This window comes from Lissotriton vulgaris, chromosome 12 (genome assembly GCF_964263255.1).
Source record: "Lissotriton vulgaris chromosome 12, aLisVul1.2, whole genome shotgun sequence".
Classification (NCBI taxonomy): domain Eukaryota; kingdom Metazoa; phylum Chordata; class Amphibia; order Caudata; family Salamandridae; genus Lissotriton; species Lissotriton vulgaris.
In genome coordinates this window covers 285,784,289-285,797,980 of record NC_141700.1, presented here as the reverse complement: position 1 = coordinate 285,797,980, position 13,692 = coordinate 285,784,289, and the positions used below count along the sequence as shown (strand labels likewise).

Genomic DNA, 13,692 nt, shown 5'->3' with positions numbered 1-13,692 from the left:
GCAATAGGTCTCTAATTTACGCGAGACCTAATGCATTGCAAATGGTTGTCAACTTGGCATGACAGACAACAGGAGAGTGGGTGGTGGGTGAGAAAGCATGGACATCTGTAGGGAGGGAGAGCGGGGCGGGGTGAAGGTACGGACAATGGGAAGGCGGGCGGGGGTGATGGGGAGGAGATGACAAGTCACGGGCAACGGCTGGGAGGGTGGGGAGGGGAAAAGAAGGCACAGACAATGGGAGAGAGGGTGGAGGGGGGTAAGAAGGCACGACAATGGGAGGGGTGGTAGAAGGCACCCAAAAATATTCTGTGTGCGATCTAGACCACACATCCACCCATGTTGTTTGAAAAGCTGTGTGACGCTACGTGTACCCCTCTACACATTCCACATTTACCTGTTCTGTGTCCTGCGGTAAGATCCGGCTCCAGCTGCTTAATAAAGGAAATAGTAGACGCTCCGTGTAACAACCAAGTAAAGGGGCCAGTAGCCATGGGAGGATGCAATGACGACATGGCTGTACTAAGTAGGGACTAGCAAGCCTTATAATGACTCAGAAGACAGCATTTACAAATTACAAACACACAAGCCAATGAAAATATGGACGGGGGAGTTGGCAAAGCTTCTCTCCATACTGAACTACCACAGCTCTTCGCAGAGCAGCGCTTGCGGGATGGCTCATGCTCGACCTAAAAAAGAATCTCATGACAGCCAGCCAGCCAGCTACATAGTAATTGCATTGTTGAACGTAGATGGTAAGACATATGCCAAGATCCTACTTCAAGAGTTGGAACAGTGGGCTTCTGACCGAGATGGGCTTCCGTAGTGAATGCGGAGCGGAAGACAATTTAATAGTATTGGCATGCCTGTGAGACATGGACATGAGCAAGGGCCCCTCGTTCACTGCATTTATTGATTAACTCTGTATAGTAGCTCAATAGAACATTCATTTTGTGAACAACACAACTTCTGGTTGTTTTGAGTACATGCTGTTTCTTCATTGTAATTCACAGATCGCCTTCCACACATTATCCGAGAGAAAGCAGGTTTTATACATTTCGAGAAAGTACATTATGGCCGATAATTTTTTTAAAACTTCTTATCACATCATTGTTTCGAAGACTGTATATAAAAGGGTTTACGGTTGGAGCTAAGACTGTGTACATCACGCTGGCCACCCTATCCTTAGTAAGGGAATAGCTGGAGGAGGGTCGAAAATACATAAACATGATGGTGCCAAAGTAGAGCGTCACTACGGTGAGGTGGGAAGAGCAGGTGGAGAAGGTCTTGCGCCGTCCATCAGCTGAGCTGATCTTAAAGATGGCAAATACAATGCGTGCATAAGAGAACACTACAATGAGGAAGGGAACCATGACAATCAGTGACCCAACAGTGAAAATCACCAGCTGGTTCATGGATGTGTCCGAGCAGGACAACTTGAAGAGTGGAACAGTGTCACAAACAAAGTGGTTGATTTTGTTCGAACTACAGAATGAAAGGCGCAATATCAGTACAACATGCATGAGGGAGTAGGAGAGTGCCAAGGCCCACAACGTAGTCACCAGGACAATGCAGACTTTCTGGTTCATCACTGTTGTGTAACGCAGTGGGTTACAGACAGCTACAAAGCGATCAAAGGCCATTACTGCCAGGAGGAAGCACTCAACGCAGACGAAAGACACAAAGCAAAACACTTGCGTCAAGCACTCATTGAAAGAAATGATTTTCCTGCTCTCCAGAGTGTCTCTGATCAGGCGTGGAACAGTTGTTGTCGTTAAAGACAAGTCCACAAAGGACAGGTGACAGAGGAAAAAATACATGGGTGTGTGAAGGTGGCGATCAACGATGATCAAAGAAATCATAAGCAAGTTTCCTGCTGCAGAGATGAGATAGGTGATTGAAAATGCCACCAGAAGCACCAGCCGAAGCTGTGGCAGGTCAGAAAATCCAAGGAGAACAAAGTCAGTCACAGTGCTCCCATTATTTCCTTCCATAGTCAGTGATTCCTATGCAGACATTTAAAAACAATAGGCAGCATGGTTAGAGGGTTCAGCACTAATTTAATCTCTGAACAAGTTCTCAGCTTTCTAACAAAGGATGGCTAATTCAATTGTTTCAATTTGAAAATATATTAATTTAAACCTTGGTCTGTCAAACAATAAAATGCGTGTATTTAATTTGTGTGTAGTAAAACTACAAAAACAACAGTTGATGGACAGAATGCAGGACAATGTCATACATTCATCCCAGTACAGAGATCTGGGCCTAAATCCATCGTTTTTTGCTCACCATGCCATTCCAGTTTGAATCCAGCCATATGCAAATCAGTCTTGACCCTGTGCCCCATGGGAACAGTCCAGCCCGAACTGCCAAACCAGGTCCTCCCTGGACTGGAAACAAGCATCCTAGTACCGGTTTCGGGCTTTCAGCCCTCATCAGCCAGGATAGCTTGATTCCAGTGGCATGGAGAGCACGGGACTCACGTCTGAGCATACCCGTCCCACTCGGGGTGACAAATGCAAAAACAACAGTTGATGGACAGAATGCAGAAAAATGTCATACATTCACCCCAGTATAGAGATCTGGGCCTAAATCCATCGTTTTTTTGCTCACCATGCCATTCCAGTTTGAACCCAGCCATATTCAAATCAGTCTTGACCCTGTGCACCATGGGAACAGTCCAGCCCGAACTGCCAAGCCAGGTCCTCCCTGGACTGAAAACAAGCATCCTAGGACCGGTTTCGGGTTTTCAGCCCTCATCAGCCAGGATAGCTTGATTCCAGTGGCATGGAGAGCACGGGAACTCACGTCTGAGCATATCCGTCCCAGTCGGGGTGACAAATGCAAAACAACAGTTGATGGACATAATGCAGAACAATGTCATACATTCACCCCAGTACATATGGCCACGTCTGAACTGGGGTGGTGGAGTGAGCTAAAGAATGATGATGGATTAAACCCAGATCAGTTGACTGGGGCTGAATGTTTGATTTGCTCAAACGCTACGTCCATCATCCCCTTTGGTAAAACTACTATGCAATAATGTAAACAATAAACATCATAACCATGATTAACCGAAAAGTGCAATGCAATAGTATTAAAATTATTTAAGGAATTTAAAAAACGACCTACAGCCCATGCACACTCCTGAAAGCTCATGTCCCATAAACATGTTTTGCTAGCGCGTTAGATTGAATGCAATATTTTATGAAAACCCGTTTTAAAACAGGTGTTTTAAGTTCAATAAATCGAGGCAATTAAGTAAAGTATGTGCAATCAAACATTTAACTCACATATCACCCCTACAATAGCCTTTATTTGGCATTAATCTATTCGCTACATTGGGAATTACGTAAAAAGAATATCAGCCTATTCCAAATGTTAAATAAAATCCCGCCTCAAACTATAATCAGGCAGTTCTGAAACTCACAGGAATACATTGTCTTCATCCCACTAGGGTCTTTTTTAAACACCATTATAAGCTTTAAGTCTGAATGTTTCATCTCTTGTTGTTGTGAAACCTGTTTGACTGAGATCTTGTCTTCACTTTTAGAAAGATTTAAAGGTGCTGCTAATTTAGGTATATTCTAGAAGTGGCGACTTCTCATTGTCGCTGGTTCCTTACAATCTGCAGCCATCTTAGTTCACTATCTAAAACTTCTGTTAAACAGAAATTTGGTATTTTACCATGGGCTGATGAAATGTCTTGGGGTTTGAAAGGTGGGCATATTAGCCTAAGAGATTACTTTCAGCTCTCTCGAGTAGATTGCGCTGAAGTGGAAGATGGCAATGACAGAAACACTAGAGACAGCAGATTTCCAGGAGTCCCTCGCCGCAAGGCACATCGTTTCAGCTCTGTATACAATCTGGGGTTGCACCATGACTTTATAAGCCTTTAGTAGAGGGATATTCGACAGAGTGATGACGTTTCATTTGCATTTTTTGAGGCCTGCAATTTACTTGCAGATTTGTAGAATCTTTTAGTCGTGGACTTCGCTCTAGCTTTTTATGAAAAATCATGCATACTTGCATATTTCTGCTTCCTCCACTCTAGAATCCTCTATGAACCATGTGCATTGCTTATACTTGAAGAAAAGTGAGCCAATTTTGTCTTTTCAGTATTTATTTTTCAGTCTATTATCCTGCAATATTTAAAGAATGCATTTGATTTCCTCTGTAATCCTATTTGAGTGCAGTCCATTAATATTAAATCCTCTTCATATAGTAAACCGTGAATGTGGACATTAATAGGTGTAAAGGTAAATCCACCAAGTACAACTTAAAAAAAGTAAAGGCGAGCACACAACCTTGCCTCAGACCATTAGTTATCGGGTTTTTTCTCTGAAATGGAGCCATCCAAGTCGTATTCTACCCTAGCCTAATTATCTATGAAGAAGACTCTTTAAACTGAAAGAATTTCCTTTTGGGATGGCCACGTCCCTCAGCTTCCTCAGTATTACTCTATTCACAGGGTCGAATATTGCTCAGAAGATGACAAAGAAGCAGAATAAATAGCCCCACTCCTCTGTCAATTACCATACTGTAGTCCACGTACTAAACCAATAGTCCATAGTTTAGTGCCCTCCTTAAAACCAACTCTGTTCCATCGGGGTTAGGTTGTGCTAATCAATCCAGTCTTATGAAGCCTATAGTACTAATTTGGTATAACCTTTTGCACATACATCAATTAGCTTGATCAAACAATAGTCTTGGGTGATGAAGGATCACCTTATTTATAGATTTGTTTATTTACGGCTCCATTCCAGCGTCTGTAAATTGGACCACCTAAGTAAGCCAGCGAAAAATAAGAAAAAATGTATTCACCCACCATTCTAGATTCGTTTTTCTGTTACCTTTGATAAATTATCTGGTCGGCTGCCCTAGATAAAGTCAGGGAACTAATAGTTTGTTGTTTTCTTCTTGGGGTGGACATGGATCCATCTATTCTTCTATAGCTTTGGCCCATGAAATGTATCATTGTCTCCTCTGGTATTGTAAATGCAAGAATGCCGGATTTCTTAGAACTGCTGTGCTCACAAGGATCCAAGGCTCTATAGAATTGTTGGCGCTAATTGAAAAGTTTTTTTGGTCCAAGCATGTTTTATAAATCTCCGTTTTTTCCCCTCTTTAATATTTCCCTAAATAGCAAATATTGAAATCTATAGGTCTATTCAACCAGCAGATATTTACATTTCTCAATCGGCGTCTTTGTCCTACTGAGATTTCTTCTTGCAGTCTGGCAAATCTCTATCAAACAGACTCAGGCTTTTACTGTTTTCCCCCTTTGTATATCATTCTGTCTTATTCTGATGTTCAATTTTACTTTCACATGTTTAAAAGCTCCATTATCTCATAATTCTACCAACTTTCAGAAACATTGCCTGCAACATTCTCTAAACTTATTAAAACAGTGGAATTACAATGGTTTGGCCAAATGTACCTCCAGTCAAGGGACACTACCTCTGTGGCCAGTTTGACCAAACATTCGAAAGTGGTCCTTAATCACAACCAGATCTGGACCCAGCTTCCACACACCAACTGCAATACAAAAAAAATTCCATTTACTTGAACGAATGTCCATGTCCACTGAGATATAGAGGTATGACCACCAGAACAGTAAAAACCAGGATCAACGAACACTGGAGCAACATCCGTTGTTAAAGGAACATGGCCAAAATGAGTACACACTTCATTGACCATCATCGATCAGCGGAGGAACTGTACTGGACGGTTTTCAAAATCAACGTATCCTGGAAAAAGAGGAAACTCTTTGAGATGGAGCAACCTTGGATTTTCTGCTTGTCCACCCACATTACAGGCCTGGATGATGACATACCATGGCAAGAGCTCAACACATGCCAATTGTCTGTGACATACCTCCTTGCTACCACATATTCGTCCTCTTTTCTTTAGACTGAACTCCAGATGTACCTTCTCAGGGTCGCACTCAGCACCCAGGCCCAGAGGGGGTGGACACACAGGGTTTTGACATAAGATACACTTTCCTACCTCGGTCCCCACAAGAAGGCACACTCTCAAGACCAACTCTGAAATTGCCACCTGAGGTTGGGGCTCCCACTCTTGACTTTATACAAAAGTGACATCTACGTCTATACAAGGGACAGCACACAATAAAAACACCTGCGCTCCTGTTAGAAGATATTCCTGAAGGGAGTCCATGATCTATGGCCTTTCACTTAGACACCATCTCTCCAGGTCACTCCCTATGGACACCGCCACACTGGCGATCAATTTTAGATTGGCCACCATATTGGGCCACTAACTCCCCTCTCACGTTACATCATTGCGAGATATTTGCATAGAACTCAGGCTTTTCTCTGTTCCTGAAATAACCATCTATTGTCACATGTGTACCCACATCTCTACTTTGAGGTGGAATGATTACTCAAATTACCCAACTAAGTAAATAATAGATACTTTACGACTTTCCTACTCCCATTATGGCCACTGAATTGGCCATACCGCGTTTGGCAAGCAGTACAGTTGGGAGACAGGAACACACAACCACGTGATCAGCATCTCCGTGTGAGAGGCACTGGATTGCAGCCTTAGTGTTCCAGGACGACGGAGGAGGGTAGGTGAGACCACTGTGTCCGACCACCATCAAGTACGTGTGCGGGGATCTTCTAACACCTGTAGCATGGCTTCGGATCTATTTCCCGTCACACCTGTAGAGAGCCACTCGGGCTCTCTCCTACATTGTATCCCTTTGCCTGCACGCACGCACGCACACCCCGGGGCGGGCTCGCGCCGGGGGTATAAATAAACATGCGGAAGACCGCTTGGGGTCTTTCCGGCTAACCAGATAACCAGTGTGTCTGTGGTTATTATCAGTCTCACTCACCCACGTGTTAGGCCTTGTTGCAGCGCCACATTGGCGACGAGGCCGGCCTACCGACACGCGTGCCCTGCAGTGTCCCGTGGCACCGTGTCGCCTGCATCCAGCTGCGGTGTCCACCCGCGTTGCTGTGCCGTCCCCGACTCCGGAGGCCCGCCCACGCGTCTCCTGCGAGGGAGCGCCTTCAGCTGGCGGAGCTCGAGGGGTGTCGGCGTGCTGCCTGAAGATCCTGCGGGTGAGTCTGCCATCTGCCCCGCCTGCGCGACACCCCTGCGTGTCACACCCCCAGCCTGCGCGGAGGCGTGCACCCTGGGATGGGTCCTCCGACCGCCGCGAGGCAGGATCTCCACATGCGGCTGCACCACGTGGCCCGGCGAGGCCTATCGCGGCCCCCCGCCTCCTCTGCAGCGAGCGCGTGCACTGCTCGCAGAAGACAGCGTCTATCCCCAGCCTCGCCTCTAACCACGCCAGCCCTGACCTCAGCGACATCGCGCGGAGCTGCTGCGCGCACCAGTCGACACTGCCAGCTCCCAGCAATAACAAGCACAGGCAAAGGCAAATTGCCTCCTGGCCTCACCAAGCTTCCCAAGCTCCCGGCCTGCAACAAACATAGTCGGAAGGGACAAAGGCCACGTACCACGCCTAGTGGATCATACCGCAAACCAGCATTTGCAAAACCAAGTGACTTTACACTAACCAAAAGAAAAATAACATACTAAAGTGGCAGAGCAGAGTCACCACAGAGCAACACGACACCGGAAAGTTCCAGAAGAACACACATAAGGCCACACTATGTCCGTAGTAGCGACAGGAGCGGCCCAGGACGGGGCGGGTCAGAACCCACCTCCAGCAGTCCAGCCACCGCCAGTGATACCCGCACCACAACCACAGGCCCAAGCCCAAGCAGGGGCCCCCATGCCAGCGGCGCCCGCCCACCTCCACTCCGGCGCTGCGCCCATTCCACCCTTCAGCGAGACAGCAGATCCGGCAACGGCGGCACTTAGGTGGAAAGCGTGGGTCGGGAGGCTCAACCTCTACTTTAAGGGCACTAGGGAAACGGATGGAACAGTGAAGAGGTCACTCCTCATATTATATGGGGGACCTGAAATATACGAACTGTTTGAATCACTCCCCAACACAGGGCCTGAGCACGACTACGATGCTGCGGTCGCGGCTTTCAACGCGCACTTTGACCCCCAGCTCAAAAATGACTTTGAAAAGTTTAAATTCAAACGAGCCTGGCAGACTGACTCTGAGTCGGTTGATATGTACTATGCCCGGCTCCGCCGGCTCGCAAGCACGTGCCCGTTCAACAACCCACGGGAAGAAATAAGGGACCAGATCATAGTGGGGTGCAAGTCAAAGCTGCTGAGAAAGCTAATCCTCAGACAACCGGGCATATCGCTCGACGAGATACTAATCCTAGCCAGGTCGCACGAATTGTCTGACGCCAGGGCGGAGGAGATGGAAGCAGCGTTACGCACGCCGGTGATTGCCCCGCCTACCGTGAGAACAACGCCGATCAAGGAAGAAAGAGTCGACGCGATACAAAGGAGATTCCCGCCAGCGCGACCACGAAACACCCCGCCGAGAGGGAACCAGTGCGGATATTGCGGAGAAGATCACCCGGCCACTGCCACATGTGGCGCGAAAGGAAAAACGTGCCTCAAGTGCGGGCGCATGAACCACTTTGCTGCCGTCTGTCGGGGAGGGAAGTTCAGGTCAACCGGTCCACGCGCCAGGGCAGTGACGCAGCGCATCCGACAGCTGTCCCTCGACCACGAACCGCCTCCTCCGGACACTCAGGCCCAGGAAAGACGGCCAAGGTATGAGGACGATGAGGACGACGAGGTGTACGTTGTTGTCTCTTACGTAAGCAGAGCCTCCACAAGAAGGAGGCCGCCGCCCATGTGCTCCATAGCAGTAGACGGCACCGAAGTCAAAGCCCTGATAGATACGGGGGCGTCTGTGAATGTCATGGATTCGGACCAATACGAGAAGATGTCTCCGAAGCCCATACTGACACCCTCCGTAGCGAGGATCTACACCTACGGGGGCACAGAACCGCTACCACTAAGAGGAGTAATTCAAACCACGGTAGTCAACGGCGAGTATTCCACTGAAACCAAATTTCACATCACTGAGGGAAAGAAAGGTACGCTTCTGAGCTGCCACACGGCAGAGGACCTCGGCCTGGTATTCTTTGCCAATCAAGTGCATCAGGCGCATGCGGATTTCATGCTGAAGGACTTTCCGGAGTTAGTCAAGGGCCTAGGAAAACTAAGGGGGCGAAAATTCAAGCTACACATAGACACGTCAGTCAGACCCGTAGCACTCCGGCACCGGAGGATGCCCTTCAACTTAAGGCCACAGGTCGAAGAGGAGCTCCGGAAGCTCGAAGATCTAGGAGTAATCGAGAAAGTGTCGGGCCCGACACCCTGGGTTTCCCCACTGGTAGTCGCACCAAAGCCGAAGCAACCAGGGGCAATCCGACTATGTGTGGACATGAGGCTGCCCAATACTGCCGTCAAACACGAAAGGCATATCACCCCCACCATGGATGATATAGTAGCAGACCTAAACGGGGGAAATGGTTTTCAAAGTTAGACCTTAACTCAGGTTACCATCAGCTCGAGTTGGAACCAGCCAGCAGGTACATCAACACCTTTTCGACCCACGTGGGGTTGCGACGCTACACCCGGCTCAGCTTTGGTGTCTCCTCCGCGGCGGAGGTCTTCCAAAATGCCATTCGAGAAGTACTATCGGGACTGAGGGGGGAGATAAACCTCAGCGATGATATCTTGGTGTACTCCGCGACCCTAGAAGAACATCACATCAACCTGAGGGCAGCCCTTCAAAGACTTGCGGACAGTGGACGGACCCTACACCGAGCAAAATGCTCCTTCTACCAGGAGTCAATAGACTTTTTTGGGTACATCTTCACGAGGGAAGGCCTGAAAGTAGACCCCAAGAAAGCGGAAGCGATCAAGGCAGCCAGCACTCCCAGGAACCCCACTGAAGTGCGCAGCTTCTTGGGCATGGCCACTTACTGTGGTCGGTTCATACCCAACTTAGCCGCGATCGCAGAACCCCTCAGAGCCCTCACCAGAGCCGACCAGAAGTGGGACTGGACTGGAACCGCAAACAAAGTGTTTCAAGCAATCAAGGCCAGGCTTCTCGATGACACCACCATGGCCTACTTCCAACCACGACGCCGGACCGAACTAATCGTTGACGCCAGTCCCGTGGGCCTGGGAGCGGTACTCCTGCAAGAATACGGACCCGATGAGTGGAAGCCAGTTGCATATGCCAGCAAAGCACTGTCGGACACCGAGACCAGATATGCACAAATAGAAAGAGAAGCCCTAGCCATCAAGTGGGCATGCCAGCACTTTCACCTCTACCTTTGCGGGCAAGAATTCACTGTGGTAACTGATCACAAGCCACTGCTACCCCTCTTTGCGGGGTCATCCCGGCTGGCACCCCCACGCATCGAACGCTGGGCAGTTCAGCTGCAGGGATACCACTTCAAAATCGTGTTCCGCCCGGGGGCCCACAACCCGGCCGACTACCTGTCCCGGCACCCGGACGTCATCAACCAGTATTCGCCCAAGGTGGGGAAGCCAAAGAATTTGTCCATATGATCTCGCAGGCTGCGTGTCCGGAGAATATGTCGCTCAAAGAAATTGGAGAAGCAACCGCCATAGACGAGACACTGGTGAAAGTTCGCCAGGCTCTGGAAGGAAACCGGTGGGCCCACTTCCTCGATGGTGCCTCGAGCCTCCGGCCGGAGGTGAGCCACGCACGACAACAACTGTGGCAGATACGCAATGAACTGAGCGTGGGGGATGAAGGAATCATCCTGCGAGGACACCTCATCGTCATACCGGAAAGTCTCCAACAGAGAGCCTTAAGTCTAGTGCACGTGGGACATCAAGGCATGGCCAAGACAAAAGCACGTCTAAGGAGCAAAGTGTGGTTTCCCGCCATGGACAACCAAGTAGACGCCATGATACGGTCCTGCCATGCTTGCACGATCACAGGCGGAGATCTAGCCCCAGCACCTGTGATCACGGAGGAAGCACCTCAGACACCCTGGACACACCTCAGCATAGATTTTGGCAACTTTCCGAACGGAAGACACATGCTAGTCCTGGTCGACTCGTTTTCAAAATTTCCAATAGTTGAAGTCATATCATCAACTGCGTTCCCGCAAGTCAAAAGGGTGCTGAGCCGCGTCTTCGCAACGATGGGGCTCCAGGAGGAAATCAAGTCCGACAACGGACCCCCCTTTCAAGGGAGAGAATTTCAGTCATACCTGGAGAACCTTCGGATCAAGCACAGAAAGATCACCCCGCTGTGGCCCCAGGCAAACGGGGAAGTTGAAAGACTAATGCGAACACTGAACAGAGCACTCCGGATTGCGGTGGACAACGGAGAGGACCCGGAAATAGCCCTCGACCAATTCCTAGGAGCATACCGACAAACACCCCACTCAACGACAAAGTGTGCTCCTGACCATGTGCTGTTCAAGCGGGCACCCCGGGACAGCATCCCGACCGATAGCACTTGGGTGCCAGCAGAGAGAGATGCTGAGACCATTCAAGCCAGGAGACAGAACACCAACACAAAGGCGAGCGAACATCGTCATGCCAAAGAACCCAACTTGAAAGAAGGAGACTTGGTAGTCGTCAAAGACCGCCATCCGGGATGGAAATTCCGAACACCGTTCGAGTCGGAAGTGTGGAGAGTGGACAAGATCCAAGGAACAATGGTAACGGCGAAGCGGAATGGACAAGTAGTGACGCGGAATGTGTCATGCTTTAAGAAAGTAACCGAGATAACTGGAGGACAAAGAATCGAAGAAGGAACGGAAGCTGGGGAATATGAAGACCTGGACCTCGGCAGGAGCCCTCCAAGGTCAACAGTGATCCAGCAACGGGGTGAGAGTCCACCCAGACCGACACCACAGAACCTCGTCGCAGAGCAAGGTCGACCAAGGGCGACTGGTGTGGGTGAAAGCACTGGGGCAACCCCGGCCGGGGTTGTCGAGCCACCATGTGCCCGAAACCTAAGATACAGTCTGAGGCCCAACCCGAGACCTAACCTGCGACTGAGAGACTTTGCCTGGGCATCTCCGTGAAACGAGGTCTGGCGTCTGCAGCGTGAACAGAACTAAATTGAAGGAGGGATGTAGAGAGCCACTCGGGCTCTCTCCTACATTGTATCCCTTTGCCTGCACGCACGCACGCACGCACGCACACCCCGGGGCGGGCTCGCGCCGGGGGTATAAATAAACATGCGGAAGACCGCTCGGGGTCTTTCTGGCTAACCAGATAACCAGTGTGTCTGTGGTTATTATCAGTCTCACTCACCCACGTGTTGGGCCTTGTTGCAGCGCCACAACACCCAGTACACAATGCTGCTGCACACCGCCCATGAGCCAAAGAGATAGATCTAGAAAGTTCTCTGTGAACACCGAGAGAGCAGCATGGTCTCTGTCCTGGGGCTGTTCTCTCTTGGTTCCTGCCATCACCAATCACAATAGGACATATCGGGCTTTATAACAGCGGGATTATTTCCTTAGATTTAACGTCCTTTGACGAATCTATCACTCATCTATTTTTCCCAACCGGCCTCCCGCAATTACAGCCATAATCGGAAAAGCGAGAATTGCTTAATGGCCTCAGCATTTATAATAGTGCTTAATGATATCCACTCTGATTGGGCCAAGCTGAGTTTGTATTATTTCATAACAAAATTGTCTCGACATATGTTACTAATGTAACCACACGCAATCCTTGCAGTCGAGTACATAGTTATCCGAGTACACACCACTTGGTGTCTTGTTGCTACGATCCTGAAGACATCTCTCCTTTCGCATTGAAGGTGTCCCTCATTCTGACCGGACCCTCTGCCTTTCCTAAGAAGAATGATCCTGCCTCTCTGGAGGTGAGTTACTTCGAATACCGTAAAGCGGATACTTTCACTATAAGTTTGAAAGCCTCCTTCCACCTGATCACGTGGGCAGATTAGGTATATGCATACCATTACCCAAACAGTTCTTCTGTGTGTTTTTACTTAGATATAGTTGTCTTTCACTTAGATATAGGGTTTTTTTATTGCATGCTTACTGAGCCTGAATCACCGAACTTCGCCCAGCGAGCTCTGGTCACCTCACTGTATGGCTGATCAGACACACGTCACACTTTCTATACACTTGGATGAATTCATCATAGTACAATGAGGGCAACTGATATTTTATCTTTTTAATCACCAGTAGCCTTAGACAGAAGCAGATCAGCTAAATCATTGGTCCTGATGAAGTGCCACCCAATCTTAGAGCATGTGTGGCACGAAACATGTTAACCAATCCACATTAGAAGCTATCCTGGTACCTTAAGACCACATGATAGCACCGCTGTTTTTAGCTAGACCTGGTATAAATCTCATATAAAATGTTGTCTTTTGGATACCAGAGCCTATTTTAATCACTACTCAAACAGTTCTTTAGTTACACAGTTAGGTAGCCCACTCACTTGCACCCATCTTGACGGTGACTTCAGATCTAAAAGATCTCCTACAAAGAGCCCCAGGCCCGTCGGGCATTGCAACGCCGGCCGGATGAGGAGAAGCCAATGATGAAGCATGACACCCTAACGGGTGTGTGAGGAAACCAAGATCTGACTTTCAGGTCTACCTACGACAGGACTATCAGCCATGAGGGCCAACCCTCGGTGACCGCCTTTGGCTATGCAGGAACTAATCCTATCTTGAGATTCATTGGTCAAATGTACTTCATCCAGCCGACCAATTAAATGGTTTGGGAGCTGCGT

The 13,692-nt window shown here is 48.8% G+C and overlaps 1 protein-coding gene across 1 annotated transcript; it reads right to left on the bottom strand.

Annotated features, from left to right (window-relative positions):
• Nucleotides 1-1,046: 1,046 nt before the first annotated feature.
• Nucleotides 1,047-1,991, bottom strand: LOC147673976 (olfactory receptor 5AR1-like). The gene has a single exon (XM_086945547.1). The coding sequence runs from the start codon at nucleotides 1,989-1,991 to the stop codon at nucleotides 1,047-1,049; it is 945 nt and encodes a 314-aa protein (XP_086801673.1).
• Nucleotides 1,992-13,692: the final 11,701 nt, after the last annotated feature.

Excerpts from the sequence above, each read along its gene's own strand:
- LOC147673976 (XM_086945547.1), bottom strand. The coding sequence starts at position 1,991 with ATGGAAGGAAATAATGGGAGCACTGTGACTGACTTTGTTCTCCTTGGA.